Raw genomic sequence first — 25,187 nt, 5'->3', positions numbered from 1 at the left:
TTTTAAAAGATCCAAGTGAATGCAAAAAAAAAAATGCCATAATGGACAAAATATCAGAATGGTAAATAAACAGGCTGAGACGGCAGGTGGAATATCCATTTGACACACTGCCCCCTCCCCACCTCCCTCGTCCCCCTCTCTGAGGAGAGCAGAATGTGGGCCCAGGCGTACAGCCGCCTGTCCCTGCTCCAAGGCAGCTGTTGCCAGATCTGCTTGACTAGCTCGAGCATCTGGGGAAAGTCCCAAAGCAGCAGCATTTTCCAACTGTCTTCCCTTCACCCGTAGGGTGCTGTTTTAACACCATCAGCAAAGGAGAGCATTACCTAAAATGCTCTCATTTGCTGGGTAAAACATCTATTCAATGAAATTTAATAGCTACTAAAGAGTTAGTTTGCTGACTAACCCTTTTTTGTATTTGTAATTATTTGCTGCAGTAGCTAAACAGAATACAGGCTCGCCCAGCTCAGCTCACGGTGATGATGGAACACTGAGTCACCAGACCTCCCTCCCCTGCCTCTGCCCCTCTTTTCTGCCGTTTTTTTTCTTCTTCTTCCATTTTTATCACGGCTCAATGGGTTTGATTTCTCATTATTAGATTAAGTGAAACGATCTATATTCTGAGGCTGCCTCTTGGAAAATCTTCATGCTCAGTGCTTTCTCTTTGCCCCAATTCATTTCAGGCATGGATGGGGACCAGACAGAAGAGAGAATGTAAGTCCGCAATGTCATTGAGTGATTGCCTGGCACAGGGAAGGCCAGTGCGGGCTCCATGGAGGTTGGGGCTCCCTCTGTCCCTGTCTTCACTGAAGTCCACCTCAGAGCAAAGCCTACACACAGAGGGCTCCTGGCTCCTGTGCCTGTTGGGGCCCCCATATGTCCTGCCTGCCCACCAGGCTGCATTGTGTGGCTCTGGTCTCTCTGAGAACTCCCAGGGTGGCTGGGTTAACAGCAGCCCCATTACCAGATGGCAAATAGCAAGGTGAAGGGCAATGGGTGGAGGGGAGGGTAAAGGGAGGGACTTTGCAAGAGGCCAGGCCTCACAGCAAAGTGTCTAAGTCCTCTCTTTTCCATTTAATACCTCCACGGGGGGCGGGGAGGGAGGGTGAGTAGCACTTATTGAGTGCCTACTGTGTGCATGTTAGCAAGCTAGCTACATTTGGGCAACCAGTTGTTTGCCTGGGACCCCAGTTTTAGCAATGGAAGTCTCATTTTCCAAGAATTTCATCAGTTTCAGGCAAACCAGGAAAGCTGGTCCCCCGGTATTATACGTGCTTTGCATTTAATGGTCCCGTGAGGAATCACAGTTTCTCTTTTACTAAAAGGAAACCGAAGCTCAGAAGGGGTAAGATACTCATTGCGAGGTGCACAGCTGTCTGATTTCCTCTGCCCTTGAAGCCTCTGAAGGCTGTCACATACTGGCCCCCATTCAAGAGCTCAGCCCCCCAGGGCCCTCTGCTTCGCAGCTCTGTGCTACATGCTGTGCTTCTTCAGATGCAGTGCTAAGATGTGATGGAGACAGGGACCCATGTGCTAAACAGTCTGTGATCATGGAATGAGCTAGAGGGGCGAAGGGAAGAGTGATCCGTGGGGGTCGAGGAGCCAGGGGTGACTTCTTAGAGGTGAGACTTGTGATGGCCAGCGAATGATGGGGAGGACAGAGACTGCAGTCACCCTAAGAGAAAGCCCAATGCATCCCAGCCTCAGGGATGTCTTGAGCAAAGGTAGGTGGGTGGCGATGCCCATGAAGCCCATGCAGATAGCGAGGACCGCAGCTTGGCTGCAGAGCCATGGGGTCACGAGGAGGTAAGGTTGGCAGCGAGGATAACATCACATTCCTGAGGTTCCCAGTCTCTGGAAGGGTTGACATTCATGTCATGAGAATCTTGGACTTGTATATTCTTGCACCAGAGTGGACCTAACATGGCTGCAACCGTGTTGAAAAGAGATTTCATTGTAGGCATTCCCTGAGCCCATGCGTGTTTGTTTATGCAGCCCTGTGTGGGGACTCCCAGTTGGCCAGCTGGGATAAGCAATTCTCGCTATGATCCTTCTTGCCTCATCTCGGTGGTAGACTAGTGACAGCTAACTTCCGCTGAGCACTCCACATATACTATTGGTTAGTACTCCACAAGTACTAATTTAATTCTCACAACAGCACGCTCATCACCAGCGTGCTGCGCTAACAAAACAAATCCAAGTTGCCGATTTTAGTCTACTGGTCAATGGCAACATGGCTCCTTTTGCCTCTTCCGTCATTTCTGGTCTGAGGAGTAGAGCACATTGCCTTTCCCTCCCATGTCTCACAAGCTTGCCCCGCAGCTAGATGTGCTGAGCAATGCTCCTTGTGAGCCACATTATAAATAGGACGGAGATGCTCTTCCCAGGAGTGGCCACTGTACAGTGGAGCCCAAAAGAAGGCTGAGCTTTGGGTCAGACACACTTGGGCCGAATCCAGTCCTGTAACCCGTGGCGAGCTAGGAATCCCTCCTGAGAGGCATGTTGCCATTTGTAAATGAGGGTGTTGAGTTCTTGACAGGTTGCTAGAGGAACTGGATGAAATATCATATATGAGTCACTGCATGTAGCAGATGGCATCATGATTATTGCATCTTTGGGCCCTCTTAGAGACGTCGGACCCTATTTGATGCTAAGCACACAGGGAGACTCAGGGTGGGGTGTCCTTAGATGCTGGTTTGTATTAAAAAACCACAAACCACTCGGCAAGCCCTACTGTTCCTACAGTGTGTTACTGTGGAGTCGCACACTGCTGAAGTCAAACGGAGACGCTGGTATGATTGACGACTCGTGTTTCGATGATGGGTTAATATCTTTTTTCTTTCCTTCCCTTTACCAGGATGAAGATGATGGTATGTTCAGAAAAGCTTTCTTACAACTTATCGATCATCCCTTCCTTTTTCTGCTCAGGCAGAAAAAATGGCATTTTTTAGTAGAGATGCCCCGTAAAGTCAATTACATGCACGACATTAGTATTACATAGACATGTGTCAGTTGGCATGCTGCGTCGCTAGAATAAAGGGGGTTGTTTGGCCTGATTCCCAAAGAGAACCACAAAGTTCATGCGCATCAGTGCGATTACTTAATAACAGTACAGCACAATTAAAAATTGCACACAAGGTTTGATAGAAAAGCTTCCGTTTATGCCCTCTGACGCATATGGGTGAAGGATCGCTGACTGCAGAATGAGACAGCGTAAAATTTGGCTTTCATCAAACACAACAAGACTTGTGAATCATTTCTGAAATTCATATGGTTTCCAACTGATAATTTTCTGCCAAGTTAACATTTCAAAAATGAATAAGATAAGTGAGTATTATCGGGAATGATAGAGAACAGCAGCATTTGAAAATGTATTCTAAGGTGATTAAGTCACCTGGAGAGTCCTTGGGGGCTGGGGCTCCATCCCCCTTCTTCCTAGTAACATTAGACCTTCTGGACCCTTGTAGCCCTCTTTAGACTAGTTGTGTCCGACGGGGGAGTGGCTCTGAAATGCTGTCTGATGCTTGGACCCTGACAATCCCTTTCTTTCTTTCTCCGCGCCCACAGTGCATCAAAGGCCTTTGCCCCAGCCAGCCCTGCTCCCCATGAACTCCAACACTTTCCCTTCGAGATCCACCAAGCCTTCGCCCAAGCACCCCCTGCCCTCGGCTCACCTGGCTGGAGCATTCTCTGAGAGGTTCGTGGCAATGTCCTTAAGACCTAACTGAACACCTGGGCCCACTGACACTGAGCTAATGGCGGGCAGGTTGAGGAAGAAGGAAATGCGCCAGTAGGGTCAGAACATTTTGTGTCTTAAGAACGAAAACCAAGCTAATCCTCAAGAACCACACGTATTAACCCACCAGCATCCTCTGGGTCTGTGCCTGGGGTTGGAGGGACACAGCATAGAACGCCCCATGGTCGCCCCAGAGAGTGGACTCTTCGGCAGGAAATGGGGAATGTTTTCACTTTGTGAGTTCAAACCAACAAACCACCACTCAGGAAACCCAGCTACTTAAATACTTGGAGTTCACTCTGCATCTTGGATGGGGAGATGGAGAAAACGTACCTTGCATGTGGCAAATGCTGAGTTCACTGCACAGGCTGTTCCCTGCAGCTCCTCTCTCTCAATAGCAGTGGCGCATCTTAGGGCCCACGATGAGGCTGTCCAGAGGGAGAGGCATGAACAGAAAAAAGACTCAGGTCATTTCTCCCTCAACAAGCCCACCCGATTCCCCCTGGTGGCCCCGAGACCTCCAGCCCTTTGGGCTCACTCCCTCCTTTAATATCCAAAGGCAGAGGCCCAGTCCCACCTAAATACAAGAGGAAACTCAACCACTGGCATGGCCCCTCCCCAACTGCCGAAGAGCTGGAAAGATTCTCAGTTTTTTTCAATTTCCTGGTGCCTCTTGCTCTGATTTTCTGCTTGCTTCCTGTTATTCTTCCAGCAGCTTTTCTTCTTCTGCCACATCTGCTGTTTTTCATGCTATTCACCTCATGCTGGGCCCCAACCTAGCCTTTATTCTTGCAAAATACCGTTCACATTTGATTGCGGAGCAGAGCCGACTTGAACAGAAGGTTTGGGCTAATGAGTGGGGGCATTGCCGCTCAGCATGAAGCAGGTGGCATTAAGGGCCCCCAGAAGCTGTTACCATCTGTGGCAATGCCACTTGGTCCCTTTGCTTCTCACCCACCCACCCTCTCGTTGTTCACCATTAGGCCCTGGGGATTCCCTGTTCCCAACACCATGCCCATTACTGGATTTTCCTAATAACCAAAAGACAAGTCCTCTCCCCAGATAACTTCTGCCATTCCCCAAACTCAAAAGCCTCAAACTGCAGCTAACTTTTAAAAGTAACTTTTAAATGCCTTCTTTATAGTTCTCTTGCTTTTGTTCTTTGGCTTGTGAAGCTTGTCAGACTTTGAGATGGCCCACATGGGACAGTAGTGAGCTCCCGTGGTTCCAGGGCAGGTGGGAAGTGATAACAAAGGAAGAAGTGGCATTTACAGCCTGGTTTCCCTAATGCAGCCTCCTGACTGGCTCCTCCCCCTCAACCCAACCTGAAGTCCCTTCTTTGTCTCCGCAGTACCAGCAGTTTCCCGCAGAGCGCCTCCCTGCCACCATACTTCTCCCAAGGTTGGTACTCTGGGGTCCTGGGGCCCAGTCCAGGCAGCATACCTTCGTGACTGGGTTCCCAACCCACCCCAAAGCCTCTTGGCAAAGGTTCTATTTCTGAAAGGCATCTCACGTCCTCATCCAGCACTTATGCCAGTTTCTGCAGCGTGCCATGGGCTGTTGGAACGATCGATACTATTCAATACACATACACACACACACACACACTCACTCATTCACTCACTCTTCCCCGGGAAAGGGGGCCTTGGCCTTCACCTTCCCAGACAGAGCTTCCCATGCCCGCTGTCTGTATAGTGTGCTCAGGATAGTGCTCGACTTTCTCTGTAGTTCTGGGTTTCCATCAGGAATCTACACTCGTGTTACAAATTGGGGAGTGTGTTTATAATACAAAGAGAACCTAACTCACAAGATCCCAATTCAGCAAGTCTGGGTGAGGGCATGCATTTTAAGTAATATCTCCTCTGATTGTCCAGAGAGAGTGGACAGCAGACTGCAAACTCTGGTTCTAATAGGTAACAACAGCCTCAAGGTAATCTCACCTTGTCTGGGGCAACTGACCTTTGTCTTTGTGAACACGATGAAAACACCGTGTTACTGCCTCATCACCCCGGCTGGGAAGCCATTCTGGGGGGTGCTGGAGTCTGTGAAAGACCTGCCTCCTGAAAATTCTTTCTGCTGATCGCATGAAAATGGCTGTGACTTTTTCCATCAGTGGATCTAGTCTATATTAGGTAGCACACACATTGAAGAAGTCACTTGAATCCGTGGTACTACTCTCAAAATGTCAGTGACAGGGCGCAGAGGACTGCCTGCCTGAGCAGCCCTGTGGTTTTGAACAGGTGAAAATTATTTTTGAAGCTATGGCTTCTTGAAATGTTAATTGCTGGAAACAATTCCAAGGGCATGGGGGGGGGGGATGTTATCACAGAAGTGAAAAGGGGCTTGCAGTAAAGTAACTTCAAAATGCTATCCTTTCCAAGGTGCTGGTGGCAGGCCGCCCCCCAGACCTGACGGCAGAAACTTCTTGCCAGTTCCAAGCATGCCTCGGCCTCAATCCCCTGGGGAAGGAGAGGTAATAAAGCGTATGTTTTCATTTTTTCCCCCAGCAAATGAATCATCATAAATTCCTGTTGAATATCCTTTTGTACTTTTATCTTCCATTGGCCTTCATTTTTTTTTTTTTAGTGAAAAAAATTAAGAGGGAGGATCCAGATGAAAAACATGTTCTTTTTCCTTGGTGTTCTTAAGACTTTTCCAAAGGCAAATGTGTGTTTTGCATTTAACAATGAGTAACATAATCCTATTTTTCATCTAGTTTATGAGTAAGTCCCTTAACTGCTTGTTAATTCAGTTTTTCCACTAAGTACACTATAGTAAACTGAAGACCTTATTATACCCCTATCTGTCCTGATTCGAGGTTCTGTTATATAAGGAATGCTTATTCACAGCTACCCTTGCAACCAGCACCACGATAAAATGCAGTTCACATGGAGTATCTTCTACTGGGGCCCACCTGACTGACTGTATTCTAGTTAAGAGAACAAGTATTTCAGGCCTCATGGAATTGAGGTGGTGATTTATGAAAATGATTACTTGGAGACTTTTTACTTAATATGTAACTGCAAAATTTATTCAGTTTTTAAAAATTTCCATTTTCAGAACTCATTACATGAGGAGTGGTACGTTTCTTACATTACCCGACCGGAGGCAGAAGCTGCTCTTAGAAAGATAAACCAGGTACTGTGCTCAAGTTTATTTCTAAGTGGTTATAAATATTCATGGAAGGAGAAAAAGGGAACTGGCTTTCACTGAGTACCAATTACGGGCTGGGAGTTCTGCTGGGCTCATGCTCTTATACTGAGGGGACCCATTAGTACCAGCTTCACACCTACCAGTGGCTGCAGTGATGACTCCTAGGACCCCGGGAGAAGTTTCAATTAAGGCTGCCATTTGGCTGGCAAAATCAGAGGAGACTTTATTATGCTAAAGGCCCTGTGTCGAAAGGAGACTCCCAATTTCCATCATCTTACCGGTCTGTCTTCCTACTCAGCTGCCATTCACATCCGTGTGAGGAGACGGTATCCAGACAGACAGCAGCAACTTTTTGCCCTTTCCCCTAGAAATTTCTAGCTGTCCTTTAATATTAGCAGGTCTTAACCAGATTTCTTGTCACCTGGTACTGAACCTTAATCTCAAATCTGTGTATCTGAGAGGAGGAAGCAAAGACTCTTCATCTTTCCTGTCTCCTGTCTGCACCAGTAGTTCTCAACCTTAAATGCACATTTAAATTGCCTGGGGAGCTTTAAAAGATTCTGGTTCCTGGATCTCACCTGGAGAGAGCCTGATTTAATTAGTCGGGGGCGCGGTGTGTGCTCTGAGAGTCTTTAAAACTCTCCAAATGATTCTAAAGTGAAACCAAGGATCTGAATCACTGGTCCACGGCTATGTTTTTTCAACAGAGATGTTCTGATGAATTTTACTCAGTAACTTGGCGTGAAAAAAAAATAAAGGAAAACCATTAATGCAGACTGATGGCTATTTAAAGTCATCCTGATTCAATACACAAAAAGAGAGTTGTTCATGTCCTTAGTAATTAATTCTATTTTAATATCAGATCCTTACAGTATTAATATTATATAGCAGTGAGTTATGAAATAAAAATTTAAAATATAGGACAAATCACAACACTTTTTCTGGTATGTTAGTAAATACCAGAAAAAAGCCAGAAGCACACAGGCGGTCCACATTCAGTTTTGTTCAGGTGGAAACACTTCACCTGGAGATCTGGAGGTTTAAAAAAGTGCGTGAATTTTACAGGCATTTGGGTGTTTTCTACTTTGGCTGTGGAAAGAAGGGTTGGAAAACTAGCTCCCAGGAGTGGGAAGATATGTTCTTCGTTAGCCAATCAAGTCCTTACTTCCCTGGCCCTTGATCCTCTCCACCACCTATTATTTGTTTCATTACTGCAAAGGGGGTCCTTTCCATCAAGAGACTTCAGAGGTTGACTTGGAAATTTCTGACAATCTCTGTTGCCTCCTTGGTAACCAGGCAGTCCATGGCACATGGGATTTTAGCTGTTGGAGGAAGTGAATGTTTCCTGACTTGTCCACAGCAGCTTTCCAGACCCTTAGACACTGGTACTGCTTTAATGGACAACAGACGTGTTGACTTTCACTGCGCCCACAGTAACAAGCAGTCTTCCTTTTAGGATGGCACTTTTCTGGTCAGAGACAGCTCTAAAAAAACAGTAACCAACCCGTACGTCCTCATGGTGTTATACAAAGATAAAGTTTACAACATCCAGATCCGTTACCTGGAGGAAAGCCAAGTTTACATGTTGGGGACTGGACTCCGAGGGAAGGAGGTAAGGACTTCCAGTTGCAGAACTGCCCCCCCGATTTTTTTACACCTGAGTACCTATCTACATGCATTTTGCTGTAACATCCCTTGTGGGACCATACCGTGTGGCAGCTTTGCAGTTAAATCACTTTAGTGAAACCCGTCGTTTACTGACAGGAGATAAAACAGAATGTTAACAGTAGCCACCTCTGCCATAGGAATCTTTCTTGTATCTTTTATTCCAAAATAATCTAAAACTACACATATAACTTTTGAAAGAATGTGTAAACAGTTTGGTTTTTCAAGAGATCCAGATGGTGTCAAAGGCAAGTCCCTTCATCAGTCACCTCTGAGACATAATTTTAATATAAGGCTGCAGTGTATGTTTAAGGCTGTATTTTAAATTGACAGATGGAAGAGGAAAAATTCGTGTTGTGGTGATCATTTAGATACTTGGTTCATTTCTGACTAAAAATGGAGGTTTGGACAACGAAGGTGGCCGAACTGCCGAAGCCGTTTCCCTCTGCACCTCCGAGGCCCACACAGTCACTTTGTGGGCGGCAATCAGACTGGTAGGAAGGGAACCTCTCAGGGCTGATTTTTGCAAAGGAAACGAAGAGTCAAATGTAATGCCCCAAACATGTGCTTTACATTCGAGGTTCCAAGAGGGAGGATCAGCTGAATCAAACATTTCCACAACGAGAAACAGTTCACCCATAAATTCTATATCCCTGCAAATTTTAAGTCACAATCATGTTAACGAGTAGAAAAACAAGTGATCTTGGTCCACGGTGTGAATCTAAGGGTTGGTGTGGTCAGAGCAGCCCAGGCCCCGTGGAAGCGGAGAGGCCTGTCCCCAGGCTCCTGTCGGTCAGGTGCGGAGGCACACAAGCACCAATCATAGCGGCCCCGGGGAGGCACCTAGCAGAGTGGTCAGAGGAAGGGAACAGCCCTGTCTTCGGTGTGGAGGTGACTTCTGACCCATGTCTAGAAGGATGGGTGGGCTTGTTCCCAGCTGGCCTTCAGGGATGGGGTGATCCAATGAATGCAAAGCCATGCCTGCAGAGCCCTAGTGAGCGCTAGGGGCGGGGGGCGGTGCGGGCACAGCACAGCAATCACAAGGGGCCTATTAGGCCATGCTGCAGGTGTCGTCTCGATACTGGGGGCACTCTGACCTCCTGATTACTTACCCTCCTCACACTGTTGGTGGCTGAGGTATGTGATGCAGAAACCAAAGCAAAAATACCAAGAGGGGACTCTTCAGGCAAGGGTACCATGATTAGACCCCTACATACGATCCCCTACATGAGGGTAAAATATATATATATTTTATAGTCAAGTATCTACAGTAGTCAGCTACATGTAGTCTATAATCCATAGTTTACTGGGTGTTGGTGAGGAATTATATTTTTCAAGGCTCTATACCAGAAATCATTAAAATACTTGCCAAATTCTAGGGGTTTTTAAATCAAAATCCTCCTAACTTCAAGAGGTAGGATATTATGCAGCTAAAAAACCTGAGGGTGAACGTCGCGCTACCTGTTCCGGTGTTGACTTACCGCCCTACTTTGGATCTTTCAGGACTTTCTGTCCGTGTCAGACATCATCGACTACTTCCGGAAAATGCCCCTTCTGCTCATCGACGGGAAAAACCGGGGCTCCAGATACCAGTGCACGTTAACGTACCCCGCTGCTTATCCGTAGCAAGCTAGCCAAGCAAGCGGCCTTCCCTCCGACTCTGCTGGCAGCCTGGGGACATTCGTCAACCTCGATGACTGGACACTTAGGTCTGAATCGAACCCCTCAACACGAACACAAGGGTTTTAAAAGAGTGTTTGAAATGAAGACTGTCAAGTACCCCATAATTTATTTATTCTTCTTCAGTATTTGTAAAGTGCAGGAGTATTTTGTTCACACTTTGAAGTCGAGTAGTGCACTGTGGTAATTCATACAAATAATGTGTATTTTTGGTACCCATTTCAAAGTACAGTAGTTTACACAGCTACAAAAATAATGTGGGGCAAGTTTCAAAACACTTAAAACAGTAGCATTGTTATCACATAAAACTGATTTTTTTTAATAGCCAAACCTTTGTCAGGGGCAATCATCACTTTTATATGTATAATTTGAAAATTACTAAAATTAACTTTCTCAGCAGCAATAATTTAAAAGGCTTCAAAAATATTTCACCCTTTCTTATTTGGTGTTTCTTTTTGTTGGGATTTTTGTATACTTTTTTATGAAAACATAAATACACGTTGGAATAACTTCCTGAGATTAAAATTAATTTGCCTTTTGCTTTACTTCTGGCTTCCTAAAAACCTGCTTGACCTCACTGTTTTGTCCGTACTATTATATTTTCGTTTTAAAGCAAATTTATACTAAAAATACCAAAACATTTTAGAGACGAGGTTTTGGTGTCAAAACTTGGATTTAAGTCCATTACATCTCAACTACCACATCCCACCTCCTCCAAGTGATGTAGATTTTACCGAAGTTTTCCTGGGAAGATGAAAACAATGAATATACGTAGAAAAATCTCATCGGAGTTTCTGGCTAGGGAACCTTTCTCCCATCTCTTTCTACTCCCCTGACAACTCCGTCCTAAAGCTCTCTCCCTCGTCCTGACCAAAAGAGCAATCCCGCTCTTCCCTTAGTCACATACCTCACTTAAGAACACGCAGAGGGCGGTCAGTGGTCCTTCAAGTTTTACCTTTGGGCCCTTGGTTGTTATTCCACAACTTTCATTAACAAAAATCGTTGGCTTCTCTGCTTCATCTGCAAGTTTTCATAGTGGCAAAGTATGTCTTGCTATTTCATTTTCATGAGGGACTAGGACATGGAAGGACCTAGAAAGTCACCAGGTTAAAACTGGCAATTTGGTATAATGAGTATGTGGACACTTTTAACCGATGATGGTAACAGTGATGTTTCACAAACTTCATCTGTACCAGTTCTCAGTTTAGAGTCCAGAACTCGGAAGTTCTAAAGCTGAAAACCCGATTTGTTTAGTGTGTTAAATACTGAGCTAGGTCCTAGGTAGTGAGGATAGCACACATTTTAAGTTCTGTTTTGAAATGAGTCGACCTTGCGTCCTGCTTCATGGTATTCTATGCTTTATATTCAAAAACATCTAACATGAAGGATGTGGTAGATTTTCAAGCAACTATTTGGTAGTGAATCCTGTTTACATGGCAAATGAGAGCCTATTATTTAGAGTTTCCTTTGGTGGGGAGAGACAGGAATTAGGAAGTTTTGGGATTAAGGTACCCAGAAATAAAAGCTGGCCCACTGCTATGACTGAAATCAGTCAGAGTACCTGGCGGTTTTTATGGCTGGCATTCTCTCTCCTAAAGCAACGGCATTCTCAGGCAACAGCAGCCCCTTCTCTGGCGGGGCCTCTCCACCGTTGGCACAGACCTGGCATATGACCCAGCCTCACCAATCACAGTCGCTTAGGACCCTGCTCAGGGATCGACATCTTAACCAAAGCTGGCGCCCTTCTCTGGAAGGTTAAACACAGAGGCTGAATCCAAAGATCTCTCTTCTCCGGGCTGCATACCTAGAGCTGTGTGTCTGCGCCTGGAGTTGTCTGCTGCCACGCCTCTACCCCTCTGTCTTTCGGGGGAAACCAGTCCGTAACAGGAGAGGGTGCGGCCACAGCCCAGAAACAGAACCAGGACAGGGACAGCAGATCAATTAGTGGAGCGCTGGACATCTACTCCAACCAGGACTTCCCAGTCAAACGGCTCGATACACGCCTCAGCTGGCTTAAGTTGATTTTGGCGCTTGCTACCAGGAGAGATCTTACTCATATGAACTCACACCATCCATATGAAATTTAGCGACTCTCAGCCTGAGCCAAATCCAAGCATAAGGTAAAGGACAAGCAGTGCCACATGGCCAATTACCCTCGCCATTAGTGAAATCAATTAGCCGTTCTTTGAAATATGAAAACAACAATCAATCAGCCTTCAGGAACATGAAATGATTATTTACAACTCAACAATATTTACATTGTATTAAATACATTAGTTAACTCCGTTCTCCCAGATATTTGTTAATTCAACAATACAGTTATAAATTCGTAACAGACAAAGAAGAATTAGGGAGAAAAACTGTTAGAAGCAAGGGATACATCTGGTATTTTAAACTCTTCAAAGGCGGGGCTGTTTCCTACTGTTTCCTTGAAGTCATCTGCCTTCCCAGGATGACTAAAATGCAGAGTCAGGTCACAGAGCAGGAGCTGGGAGAGCTCTGTGTGAGACAAAACGAGGGGGTGTCGTTATGCAGCAAGTACGTTCAGACAACTAGTATTCCTCTCGGTAGCCACTCCTAGTTCTCTATTTACTTTTCTTCTACGTGACTGCTGACCAAACCACAGTTTGGGTGTGCTCACGTGACTTCAAGTCAAAGGTATGTCCTAGATGCAGAGTGACAAAAAACTCACTAGCAGGGTTTGCAGCCCCACTCGTCAGCTGTCTTACTAGCCTGCAGGTTGGTCTGTGCGAATTTGGCTTTCAGTGTTGAACGCTCACCACTTTTACACACACACACACACACACACACACACACACACAAGGGACGAAGAATTACCCGGGTAGTCAGGCACGGCGCAAACCCGCAGCTTTGTCTCCTGGAAGCAGCCACCTTTCTTCAGCTCGTTTTGTTTTTTGTGTCTGTGGAGTTTCTTTTCTTTTACTTTTTTTTTTTTTTTGAGGTGGGGGCTGGTATTACCTCCATCTCTCTAAATGGCATGCTCATTTAATTTTTTCAATTTTAGGTATTATCTACCCACTTCTGATTACAGAAGGTTAATATATAACTCTCTTCACTCATACCATCCCCAATATACTTGAGTATAATTTCTGCTAGCTCAATATTTAATATTTAAAATTTTTGATTATATACATATTCTTCACAGCTGAGTTGTGCAATATGGCATTTCCCTTCTTTCATATACTCTGCAGGGGGGTCCAACCCATGGGCCACACGTGGCCCAGGATGGCTATGAACGTGGCCCAATACAAAATCGTAAATTTACTTGAAACATTATGAGATTTATTTTTTTGTGATTATGTGTCGCAATGTATTTAACCTGTGGCCCAGAGACGCCACAAGGCTGGACGCCCCTACAGGAGATTTTCTTCATCTCCACCTCTAAACCTTTCTATAGAGTTTATTTCTCCCATCACATTCTTAACTGCCAAGAGCTCCCTTCTGTTCTCTAAATATTTTTTGGTTTTACGTTCCTTGTTCATGGACACAGCCATCTTCTCTCCTGCGCGTATTAGTGATAACTTCTTGGAGTATTCACTCCCTTCATAATTAGTGTTCCTGCTCCCTTGACTGAAGCTATTTATTGGTTCTGTCTCTGCTCTGCATATTAAATGCTTTCCTCAAATGGCTTGTTGTGCCATAGCTGTTTGCTCACACCGAGGCCGTGGCACTATAAGGACAATTGGAAGCTCTATGCCCATGTCAGTCTGCACTGTGGGGTGATCCGACTGGGTATTTTGTTGGGGAAACCTGTGCTAACAGTATTTTTAGGTATTTTAGGCTGGTCATATTCCTGAAAGAGGAATCTGCTTGAGGATATAAATCAGGCTGTCAATGTTTTGTAGCCAAGTGGGAAGAAGAAGCTGGAGGTAAACTTGGTCTTAACACCCTCATTCTGAGCACACCACTGTCCCCGTCATCTTGCGGCTGGTGGCTCCAGGCCAGAGATCCCTTGTTCTACCCACTCAGGGAACAAACCTGGCATCTCCTGTCACAGAGAAACAGTTGCCCAGTTTCTCTAAGGGGGAAAGAGACATCAGGGGCTCTGTAACTTCTGAAACAAACATTTAACCAGTCCTCCCGTTCTTTGCTCCGCTTTCACCCCAACTGCCAGAGGATTCTGGTGCCACCACGTGTTGAGTCTTTGGGGCTATTTCTTGGCTTTACCCAGCCAGCTCACAGTTCAGATGTTTGGACAGTAGGGTTCAAACTTCTCTGTTTGCTTCCATTTGCTTTCTGGGTCGTACTTAACACTTTTTTGAGACGTCTTTGTCTTACAGATTTTTGTCTGTTTAAAATCACTTCAAATCTCAGGTCTACCAGTGACTAGCATTTGTCCCCAGGGAAGTTAGTTAGCCGCTCCACGTCCATTCCTGTGTCTGTAAATACCAATGGTACTATTTCCTACCATGTGGGGTTGCTATGACAATTGAGTCCATTGATGCAAAGCTCTCAGAGAGTATCTGGATTATGGTAAATATTGTACGTGTTATCTACTGACATTATTTTGGGGGGCGGTGGGGTAAACAGTGTTCATTTGATCTTCGAAGTCTACAAGTCCCTCAAAGCCTCACTGTATGACGTACCCCACAACTTTCCAGGAACACGTGTACTATATTTATTATTTCTATTTTACATCATGAAAAAATAATCTGCAAGCTAGAATAGTTCATCAAATTTGGGAGGCATCTAAAGCATCTCAGTTTTATATGAGTGCAGGCATCCAGAACCAGTATGCATTCAGTAAACATTTTCCAGGAACTTATTATATCCAGGCCCCGTGTTAACTGCTAGGAATACCTTAGAGAGCTCACAGCTGAGCAGGGACAGGAGAAGGCAGTGAATGCTAATTACAACACAGTGTGAGAGGTGACCCAAAAGGCAGAAGAGATAACGTGAGGCTTAAAGGGAGTTTTCCACCCGCAGCAGTCATGATGAACAGTGTGTAGTCAGTAGCAGTTAACCTGGGGCGGAGCAGGTCTGGGTGCAGCAGTGGGCATTTCAGAGGGCGATACGCGTGCTAAGTCACACACACACAAAGACCAAGTGTGCAAATACGCACCTAGTGCAGCTGGTTAGAGCACAGCACATGCCAGGAAAAGACCCCGGGCCTAATCTCCAGAGGTTTTACAGCCCATTTGAGGCGGCTCGGACTTTATCTGGAGGACAACAGTGAACCAACGAGAATTTCCAGCAGATTTACATTTTAGAAAGATAATCCTCGCTGTAGAGTTGAGAGTGGCTTTAGAGACGCTGAATTAAACACAGCTAACCTGATTCTTTACACCAGACTCCTCAGTGCCCTTTTATTACTTTCTGTAAATCTGTGACAGAAATTCAGAGCGTGCTATACTTACCAAGCTATTTGGTGCTAAGCATGTGGACTCCATTTGCACTGCACACCGACTACTAACATCTCGTAAGACAGCAGGGTTTATGGAGCCGAGGCCGGGAAATGCTGCCCTGGGAGGAACGGGTAGACACAGCACCAGTGGCACTCACTATCTGGCGCCTAACTGAGAGCCCCCTTCCTCCTCCTCTTCTCAGAGACACGGTTTGTCTCCATCTGTGGTGAGCCTCTCCTCCCCAGCTTCAGCAGTGGGCTCTGCCTGGTCTAAGCTGCTCTTGGCAGCCCTATTCCCCTTGGCAGCAGCAACTGCCACTACTGCAGAGACACCTGTGATGCAAATCTGGCCAATGAAAGGAAAGGGGCAAGTGCTGGAGGGAACTGGGAAAGGCTCACATAAACACACAGAGGCAGAGACGGTGTCCGCCTGTACCTGGCCACGTCTGCACACCATGGGGAGCGATGAACGGAGTAAAAGTATTGAAAGAACCCAGTCCCCGATGAAGTCTTCAACACTCTGAATTATCTTCAGGGCTGCCCTGCCTCAGCTCTGGTTATGTTCCTTAGTGTATAAGCCATGTTAGGTTGGTACTTTTTTTACAGGTAGATGTAGGCCTCACAACTATCTTCAAGTATCCAAAAGCTGTCAGAAGAACCACATCATCAAAGCAGTTTTCACGGTTAGCAGTAGGACCGGTGGGTGAAAGGCACAGGGGAGCAGACTGCGCTAGTCCACCAGGAGCAACTGTCTTCAAATGCCGCAGGCAGACTGCTGCGATAGGGAGCTCCTCAAGACAGGAATGTCAGCTCAGGGATGGGTTATCCCTAGACATGCACTGTGTGTTTTATAACAGTAACATGCAAACATTTTAATTCAGTGATTCCATGCTTACCTTTCATCTTCTTCAACTCCAAAGAAATTGTATTAATATTTTTTATTATGGCTTCCACATTTAGCTTATGGCCAGCAACATCATTCCTCAACATCTGATTCTAAAAGAGAAATAAAAACAATGTACAAATCAGAAGTATTTATGCACATTATTAAAATACTTTTAGTACTACTAAAAGGCAAATGTTTTTTCAGAACTGAAGTAACTGTGAAGACTTTGTAAAGTGGTCCGAATTCTAACCTATGGAGGCATCAGCTAGTTAGTATTTTCTCACCTGGAAACACCAACAACTGGAATTCCTTGGATGAGGTTCCCCTTTGATCAAACCGTACCCACAAGGTGGGGCCCTCCCCATGGAAGTGCTGAGGCCCCTTTTCCAGAAAGCCTGGGCGCTTACAAACCGCCTCACAATCGAGCAATTGTGTAAGACCTTCTCTAAGTCAGGGTCTTAACCTAACTTACTCTTGAGCGACAGGGTTCACGTACAATTTCTTTAAATAGATAATAAAACTCAACGTAAGATTCGATTGTAATTCATCGGCTGAGAGGATGGCCAAACGACCACTGCCGTGTTAGCTGAGGGAGTCAGGGCGACCTAATTCCACATCCGAGTGTCGGCCAGCTGAAACCCACACATCGACGTGGTACAGCGTCACACACGCAGTACCTATACTTGAACAACTGTGTCGGAAACAGATGCAGAGGTGGGTCGCTACAAACCGACCACAGCCATTCAAATCTCTCCAAACAGCTTGAAAAACGGACCCCAGGCCGCACACACAGCCCCCAGCCACGTGAAAGGCGGCCAGTTACCTGGCAGTTCCGTGACCTGTCCGAAATCATGAAAAACTAACCTTTATTTCCTTGCCTTGGCCTTCTCCTGAGCCAGAGGGATTCATCCTGTCTCTCTCGCGCACTTCGGGGCCACTGTCAAGGAAATAGAAAGTTCGTCTCCAGCACAACCTATAAAGCACACTTTGCATCCACCAACAAGCCCCTTGCACTGAAAAGGAAATGGCCGCTCTCGTGGGTGTGGCGCCCCCAAAAGATTCGGTCTAACGGGAAAGATGATAAAAATAAAGGGAGTGGGTGGAATGCAAAAATTAATTCAAAAAGAAAAACAAGATGGAAGTAGAAACTAAATAGAGAAATGTCCAAGAAAGCTGACCCACCCAGACTGGGGTCCAGCCACCCGGGACTCAATCCCCCATGAGTGGGTGAGGTCAGCAACAAAGCCCCACCAGCCTGGAGGGAGGCCAGGGCTGCCCAGAGCCTCCCCCACGGAGCTTGGTCAGGCCACTGATCAAAGACAAGGCGACCGAGGCCCGCACGGAGCTCTTCCCAGGAGGCGGGAAGCAGACAGAGGGCTTTGGGGAGGTGGGAAGAGTGGGCTCAAAGGCCGAGAGCCCTGCCCGACTCACAGCCAGGAGGCACCGCACACTCGGCCCACACCCTGCCGGCCCACACCCTGCCGGCGACTCTTACCCCACAGACCACGCTCTACCGGCCGGACCCTCCTTCCCGGCCCAAGGGACACCCATGAAGAGCCCCCGGTCTTTGGGGGCCCGTCCAACCGCCACTTGGGGCCTGAAAATGGAGCCCTAGGCAACCTCGACATCCCCTCGGGTTCCCAGGCCCATTGGGGCTTGGTAGACAACATGCCCGACAAATGAGAGCTGTTATCACTCCTGTACATTTCGGCAGATGAGTAGAGTACAGATGAGCTCAGAGATGTTCAGCATTTTCTTGCCAAATAAAGACGTTGGGATTGCAGCCATCTTGGCTGGGTCCCAGAAGTCGTCTCCGCCACCAGCCCCGGTGGGGCAGCCTCAGAGACTTTCCTGGGCGCCCTCAGGACGGGCGTCCGCCTCCAGGAGGCGCGCAGCCCTGCGGGATCAGGTTCTAGGCCCGTCTTAGTCTTCTCCAAGCCTCCCCGGTAACACACACCAGCCTCGGGACCCAGTCCCAGCGGGACAATCTCGGCGTGACCCCGCAGACACCATAGGCCCTGCCTAGATTTGCCCAGCAACAGCTCTGCCGGACGCATCCACCTCCGCCCAGCAACAGCCCATCCTTACGTGTCCCCCTCCATGATGAGTTCCGGTCCTCGACGCCCCCTAGTTCCGGGCTAAAGATGGCCACTGAGGCAGCCAGGAATCTCAGCAGTCTTTACCCGCCCCTTGTCCCCAAACCGGAACAACCCCGGCAGGTCCATATCCGGGCCCAGTCACAACCCACCAGGCCAAAGGTCACTGGAGCTCTGGCCGCAGGGAGGGGCGAGCAGGCGGTGGAAGTGAGGCCTGGCTTGGTGATTGGCCAGCTCCTCCTCCTGATGCAGCCTGGGAGTTGTAGTTTCAGACAAGGCCCCTGTGGGGAAGGTTCTAGATCCCGGGCTAAAAGTGGCTGGCGGCAATGGTGCTGTCCTGCCTGTTCTTTGTCCAGTGCTGTGCTAGATGCTTTACAGGCCTTGTCTGCTTTTAATTTTCTCCAAATAGGAGTGCGGTTAAGGTCAGACTCTGGACTGAAGTCGCTGGGGTTTGAATCCTACTCCATCCTTTGTTTAGCTTTAGAGAAGCTGGGAAGTGCGTCCAGGGTCCAGATGTCCTCATGTGCCCAGCGCCGATAAAAATAACTGCCTTCCAGTGATCTCGTGCCTCAAAAAGGGTTGGGAGAGGATGATGTGCCCGACAAGTGTGGGCTGTTATCACTCCTCTACATTTCTGCAGATGAGTGGAGTACAGATGAGCTGCGAGATGTTCAGTGTTTCTTGCCAAGTAGAGGCGTTGGGATTGCAGCCGTCTTGGCTGGGTCCCAGGAGGAGTCTCTGCCTCCAGCCCCTGGGCAGCTGTCTCGGAGACTCTTCCTGGGTCGCTGGGGACAGGCGTCGGCCTCCAGAAGGAGCTCAGCCCTGCAGGAGCAGGTCCTAGGCCCGGCTTGGTCTTCTCCAAGCCTCCCTGGTAACACACACCAGCCTCGGGAACCAGTCCCTTCTGCACAACCAGCAGCTCGTAGTCTGTTGTTCAGTTTATGTCCTGTTACCTTCAGTTTGACGCAAGAATTTGCTGTCCGCTGCAGAGTCCGAGAGATGAGGAGGCACCGTGGAGAACTGAGCTTCAGGGTAGCCAGCCATGGAAGCTTGGAAGATGGTACCTTTTTTTCTCTGAACCTCAGTTTCCCCATCTGCTTTCTCACGAAGGGAATGGGCTAGATCAGTGTTTACTCACTTTCACTCATTATGGGGTCACTGTGTATCAACTATTTCGTTACTACCTTCGTATTTTAAATTTACTTCCCTTTAACCTTCAAGTCTATTGGAAAAGCTTCCTATCACCAATGTACATGGAATAAGATATGAACAGAAGGTCACAGGAAAGATGAAAACAATGAAAATAAAACATTACTTTTAATCATCAGGACATTCCTGCCTATTGATGGCTATGATCCTGTGGCCTGATCTTTGTTAAAATGGGTTTTTATTGTGTGCTAGAGAAATGTTGAAGGGAGCCTGGCACAAACGGACACTCGCTTCTTGACCTGATCAGGACTGCGAGAGTTGGAAGGGGAATACCTCACACTGTGTGATTACATGATTTTTAGCGCCCGTGTATCCTATAAAACCATCACTCACACCCCTAGTGGGATAGGTCCACCCCAGCCTTTGCAGAACCTAGCTCTGCAGCATCCCGTCCTTTTCTAAGACTCCTTCATTCGCAACGTGCTGTGGACGCCTTTCAAAACTCACCTCAGTCCTGGAGGGAGTCTTCCCCAAACAACCCTACCCAAGTCTGCAGTTCCGTACCAGCCTCTCTCTCTGCCAATGCTTCCCTCCCTCAGCATTTTACCTGTGCACGCTCGCTAGTGTCAGAGTCTTGCATTTTCTTGTTTCTGGTGTGTGCGCTGAGCTTTTTTCTTCTAATTCTTGAAGAGCCGAGGAAGGGAGGAAACAGAGGAAGAGAGGGTCAGAAACCACCTTGTTGGAGCACTCGCTGTAAATCATATGCTATGTTAGAAGCTCTCCTGTTCTGACAACTCTCTGAGGTCCCAATGATCACCCCAGTTATACGGAAAACGAAGCTGAAGCTCAGAGGGTTTCGTGCCTGCTCCTGGGCACAAGAACCAGCAGCAGATCCTGTGTGTGCGACTCCAGAGCCACGTTTTCTCCGTGCCCGGTTGTCTCCAGAACAGGGATACAATCTCTTGAGGCAGCAAAAAAGTACCTCGTGGCTCCGTAATGTTTAGCGGTCCCCAGATTACTGATACTAACACACACATGCATGGAAACACGGAGTGACCCACAGAGGGTGAGTGAAGGACACGCACAACAGCAAAAATAACTGCCAGCACTTTCATAAAAGCGGGGATAACTTAACATCTGAAAAAAAGGGAAGAAGGAAAAAGAAGGAGGATCGTGATAATTTCAGAATAAGACAAGCTTAACTGAAATCTCATTGAGGGCGTGTTTTTTTATTTTAATCCTCCATACTGATGCAGACTAGGTAAAACTTTGCCTCAGCTCTGCAGGATTCTATTAGATGTGTTGTTGGAAACTCCCCATAGGTAACAGCAGAAGAAAAGGAGGTGTTTAAGAGAAGTAGGGTGGAAAGAAGTGGGTGGGTGGAGACAGCATTAAGACTGAGAACCCTGAAAATCTGTGATGACGGGGGCCAGGCTGAGGCGGAGGTGGCATCTCTGGAGCCCCATCCTCCCCGTCACACTGAACCCATTCACAGGGTCCAGCGTGCATTTGCGGCCCTTGCTTGGAGCTCAACTGCCTGCCTGTTAGGGTTCTGTTCACGGGACTTTAGAACGTCACCCATCCAGAGGGCTGGTGACTTCTTATGAGTAGATTCAAACCACTGTAATTTGGGAAAGATCATCATTAAACTTTTTTTTTTTTTTGAAAGAAGAATCAACTCTGTGTTGGTGTTAAATAAGTGTTATAGGCAGGAATAAAAAATAAAAAGATCTGACCTTAGAAAAACAGAATGTAATAACATATTTTTCTCCATAAAAATGTCTTGAAGCAATCATGCCTACTTATTGTGATGATTTTCCTCCTGAAGTATAGATTCCTTCCCCCCGCCCGAGAAAATAAAACTTTAAAAGCATGATCTGCTACTTAAGACTTGAAGCTGTTACAGATGAGGCCCTAAAAAAAAAATCAATCTGCCTTAATAAATTTTCAAATACAACACTTTGCTGGAGCCCAACACAGGTTGGAGCAGTTGATTCTAATGTTAATCAAATAAAGGAAATTAAAAAGCTGGTAAATTCTCCCATAAAGAGAAAAGCTGTTACAGAACAACAAGGTGATTAAGCGTTTTATGGACCCGGGTGTACGTGCCTCGGTTGGTTTTATTACAAATTCTTCACATAAAAGCTTCATTTCCAGGAAAACCAATTGAGTGAATTATCTCACATCTTCCACTTGCTCTCAGACCAACACCCCCCCCCCCCCCACCGGCATCGTCCCCCTGCTCCTTATCAGTGGGAAGTACTGGTCTCTGTGTCTAGGTTCTGGCTTCCCGCCGGAGCACCAGCAGCTTCTGAATATCGCTTTGTACAACCCTTGGGGACCCAAACCTGAGAGGTAAGGAGCACGTGCGTGGGTCATTACCTAAAGAGCTTGACAAGTGCGGGAAAGATCAAGGAACTCCCCACTTTCCCCTGCTTTTTCCATAGCCAATCACATCCAAGACGCCAGAAGGCACTTGACTTCTGCCACTGCGTCTAATCTGAAAGCTGGATTCCCTGCCCACTGTCTTCTTCAAGTAGCCAGTGTTACCTCGGGCAGAGTCGTTTTCTTTTTCTCTGGAAGAAACACTTACGAACTATAGAAAGATGTTGTCAGTGAAAGTCCAAATTGCTCACTGCGTTAACTAACATACTCTCCCTTCTAATTAAGAACATCCATGACAGAAGAAGACCCTGCCATTTGCGACAACGTGGATGGAACTCGTAGGCACGGTGAACTGACATGTCAGAGACACACCGATACCGTAGGATCTCACTTACCTGTGACATCTGAAAACATTGACCTTGTCGAAACAGAGTAGAGTGTGGTTGCCAGAGACTGAGAGGCGGGGAAGTGGGGGAGATGATGGCCAAGGGGCCCAAACTTTCAATTACATGATGAGTAAGTTCCAGAGGTCTGACGAACAGCATGGTGACTGTAGTTAATACTGGATCGTGTACTTGAAAGTGGCTGTGAGAATCGAGCTTTAAGGTTCTCACCGTAACAACAACAGAATGGCGATCGTGTGAGGTCAAGGATGGGCTAACTGACCTTATCGTGGTTAGCGTTTCACACTATACACACATATCACATCACCACACTGTACACCTTAAACTTACCCAACCTTGTAAGTCAATTATTTCTCAGTAAAGCTTGGCAGGGAGGGGCAGGAAAGGAAATTAGAATTCTGTACCAGCATTTCCCTCTAAAATAGGAAGCTACAGCCCTGGCTGCTATAGCTCAGTGGCTTCAGTATGGGCTGTGAAACAAAGGGTTGCCAGTTCGATTCCCAGTCAGGGCACATGCCTGGGTGGTGGGCCAGGTCCCCAGTTGGGGGCCGTGTGAGAGGCAACCACACATAGATGTTTCTCTCCCTTTCTTTCTCCCTCCCTTCCCTGTCTCTAAAAATAAATAAATAAATCTTAAAAAAAATAAAATAGGAAGCTACCCAAGTGGACTTGCCAGATAAAATACAGGACATCCAGTTAAATTTGAATTTCAGGTAAACAACGAATCACTTTTTTTTACTGTAAGTATGTCCTTAATATTGTCTGGCACATCCATATATAAAAATTTTGTTTGTTTACCTAAGATTTAAATTTAACTCGGAAGCCTGATGTACTTTTATTTGCTAAATCTGGCAACCCCGTGCCCAAAACACTTCCACCACGGAACGAGAAGCAAGCGGTCTGCGGCTCATATATAGAGTCAGTCGTTACAGAAGCCGGGAGAATATTGACATTTTCCACCTTGATGTCCAAAATAATAAAATGCATCTACTCACTGCACCAGGATGGGCTCCCTTCTTCCTTCAACATTCCCGTAACGCAAGAAAGAAGCTAAGTCTCTGAGAAAACAGACAGACGAGAGCTGGCAATATTCACCATGGTGCTGTTTTGGACAGTTGCTTGCTCTGCCTGTTTGTCTGAAAACTGTTTGCAGCTGGCTTTTTAGAAAATGCCTTCATCCAGCCAGGCGTACTCAGGACACCAGTTGTGCTTATTTCCACCAATCAGAGAACACCTTCTGTCCCCAAATAAAATATGTTTCTAATTCTAACATGTCAGCCTTCCGTCCCCCAACAAGACTTCCTCTGTTTATTAAAGAAATAGATTCTGATCACATGTTTCTCCCTCTGGACATTGCCCCTAACTCTGATGCCTCACCCTCATCAGCCAGCCATGCAATGAAAAATGCCAGTCTTTAGGGAAAAAAAACATATTATATGGGTGATTTTATTTCTTTGCATTCATTTATTCAGCCTAGCTGGAACTTTAGTCATCACCCTCTTCTCTACATTTTAAACTCTCCAGGGCATTTCTCAGGGTGGTACAACATCAATCACTTTAAAGCAGAGACTCTCAAACATTATGATGCACAATTTCTCAGGCAGTTTGTGAACATGCAGAGTCTGGGGCTCAGCCCAGCGACTCTGATCGAGTGCTGGGGCTCCTCGAATCTGCATTTTAAATTCTTCCTCCTTCCAACTTAACCTCCACGGACTGCGGGCCACCTTTGAGGAACACGGCACTGACTTAGAGCTCCATTAGCATCTTCTACACGTCTCAAATGGGTGAGCCTAGTGGACGCTTATCTTAATGGTTACTGATGCCAGAATTTAATCATTTTTTAAAATTACACACGTATATATGTATTACATATAATGTACTGTGTGTATAATTTTCAAGTATAAATCAGATCCACTTAAGATTCATTTAGGAGAGGAAAGCGTTGCGCCCAGCCCCCAGCCCCCGGCACGGCAGCAAACAGACTCAGTGAGTACCTGCTTGAGTCTTGGAGGCAGGAGGAAGGCGATGGACATTCCAGCTTCAAGTTCTTCCTAATTTAGGTCTTTATTTCTTCTGTTTCCTAGCCTTTTTATTTGCACATAGTAAATGCTCGATAAATCTTACGAATGGGCAAGTTGGCCTATTATAGTGGCATCCTGGAGAGTCCAAGAAACTGCGGTGTGTATCAGCACCTGCCACTCTGTTGGACTCTCAGCAAAGCTCTGACAGCTGAGGGCTTCCTGGCCCTCTGAAGGAGGGACAGCTGTCCATGGAGAGTGTGGATAAACCACAGCAATCTGAACACTGGGAATCCCCCCACTCAGCTCTGTGTGGTTTCTGATTCTGGCACACAGACCAAAGATCCAAGAGGGGATTTAACAGATGTTCTAGAAGGCAGCAACCAGCCTGAGAGCTTCAAAGCAGCCTCTGTGGTGTGGGCAAGATCATGAAACTCTGGTCTCCGATTTAAAACAAACAAACAAACAAACAAAAAACACAAAAAGAAAACAAAAACCCTAAAAAACGATCTCGGCTGTGGATCATCATTTGAATAAGAATCAAATGACTCAGGATCTGTCCAAAATGAAGGATGTTTTAATACTTTGTGTGTAAAAACACTGATATTTTGCTTCTTTTTTATTAAACAGATTTTATTATTTTTCAGAGTCTT

General features: G+C 46.5%; 2 protein-coding genes across 4 annotated transcripts in view; one reads left to right on the top strand and one right to left on the bottom strand.

The window, feature by feature from the left end:
- The window catches only part of LCP2 (lymphocyte cytosolic protein 2), a 38,455-nt gene extending 27,695 nt beyond the window's left edge, over positions 1 to 10,760 (top strand). Inside the window, exons 14-21 of the mRNA XM_045185084.3 lie at positions 681 to 711; positions 2,855 to 2,867; positions 3,565 to 3,694; positions 5,085 to 5,134; positions 6,115 to 6,206; positions 6,794 to 6,871; positions 8,343 to 8,498; positions 10,055 to 10,760. Coding sequence (XP_045041019.2) covers positions 681 to 711; positions 2,855 to 2,867; positions 3,565 to 3,694; positions 5,085 to 5,134; positions 6,115 to 6,206; positions 6,794 to 6,871; positions 8,343 to 8,498; positions 10,055 to 10,177 — 673 coding nt within the window. The 3' untranslated portion in view covers positions 10,178 to 10,760. The remainder of the gene's footprint in view (positions 1 to 680; positions 712 to 2,854; positions 2,868 to 3,564; positions 3,695 to 5,084; positions 5,135 to 6,114; positions 6,207 to 6,793; positions 6,872 to 8,342; positions 8,499 to 10,054) is intronic.
- Positions 10,718 to 23,707, bottom strand: C6H5orf58 (chromosome 6 C5orf58 homolog). Of its 3 annotated transcripts, XR_011651373.1 has the most exons (6): positions 23,512 to 23,707; positions 20,335 to 20,410; positions 17,347 to 17,419; positions 16,493 to 16,592; positions 15,610 to 15,715; positions 12,621 to 12,730 (listed from the first exon to the last, which is right to left on the bottom strand). XR_011651373.1 is itself a non-coding variant. In XM_024576798.3 (5 exons), exons 1-5 carry the CDS (start codon positions 23,543 to 23,545, stop codon positions 12,579 to 12,581), a joined length of 435 nt encoding a protein of 144 aa, XP_024432566.3. In that variant the 5' UTR covers positions 23,546 to 23,707; the 3' UTR covers positions 10,718 to 12,578. The 3 variants fall into 3 exon arrangements, 2 of the variants coding, with proteins under 2 accessions (XP_024432566.3, XP_053782726.1); XM_024576798.3 differs by lacking the exon at positions 15,610 to 15,715 and having other exon boundaries at positions 10,718 to 12,730; XM_053926751.1 differs by lacking the exons at positions 15,610 to 15,715; positions 20,335 to 20,410 and having other exon boundaries at positions 10,718 to 12,730.
- Positions 23,708 to 25,187: the final 1,480 nt, after the last annotated feature.

The sequence above is a fragment of the Desmodus rotundus genome, chromosome 6 (genome assembly GCF_022682495.2).
Source record: "Desmodus rotundus isolate HL8 chromosome 6, HLdesRot8A.1, whole genome shotgun sequence".
Classification (NCBI taxonomy): domain Eukaryota; kingdom Metazoa; phylum Chordata; class Mammalia; order Chiroptera; family Phyllostomidae; genus Desmodus; species Desmodus rotundus.
The sequence above is the reverse complement of the archived record's forward strand: the minus strand, read 5'-3'. Positions and strand labels throughout refer to the sequence as shown.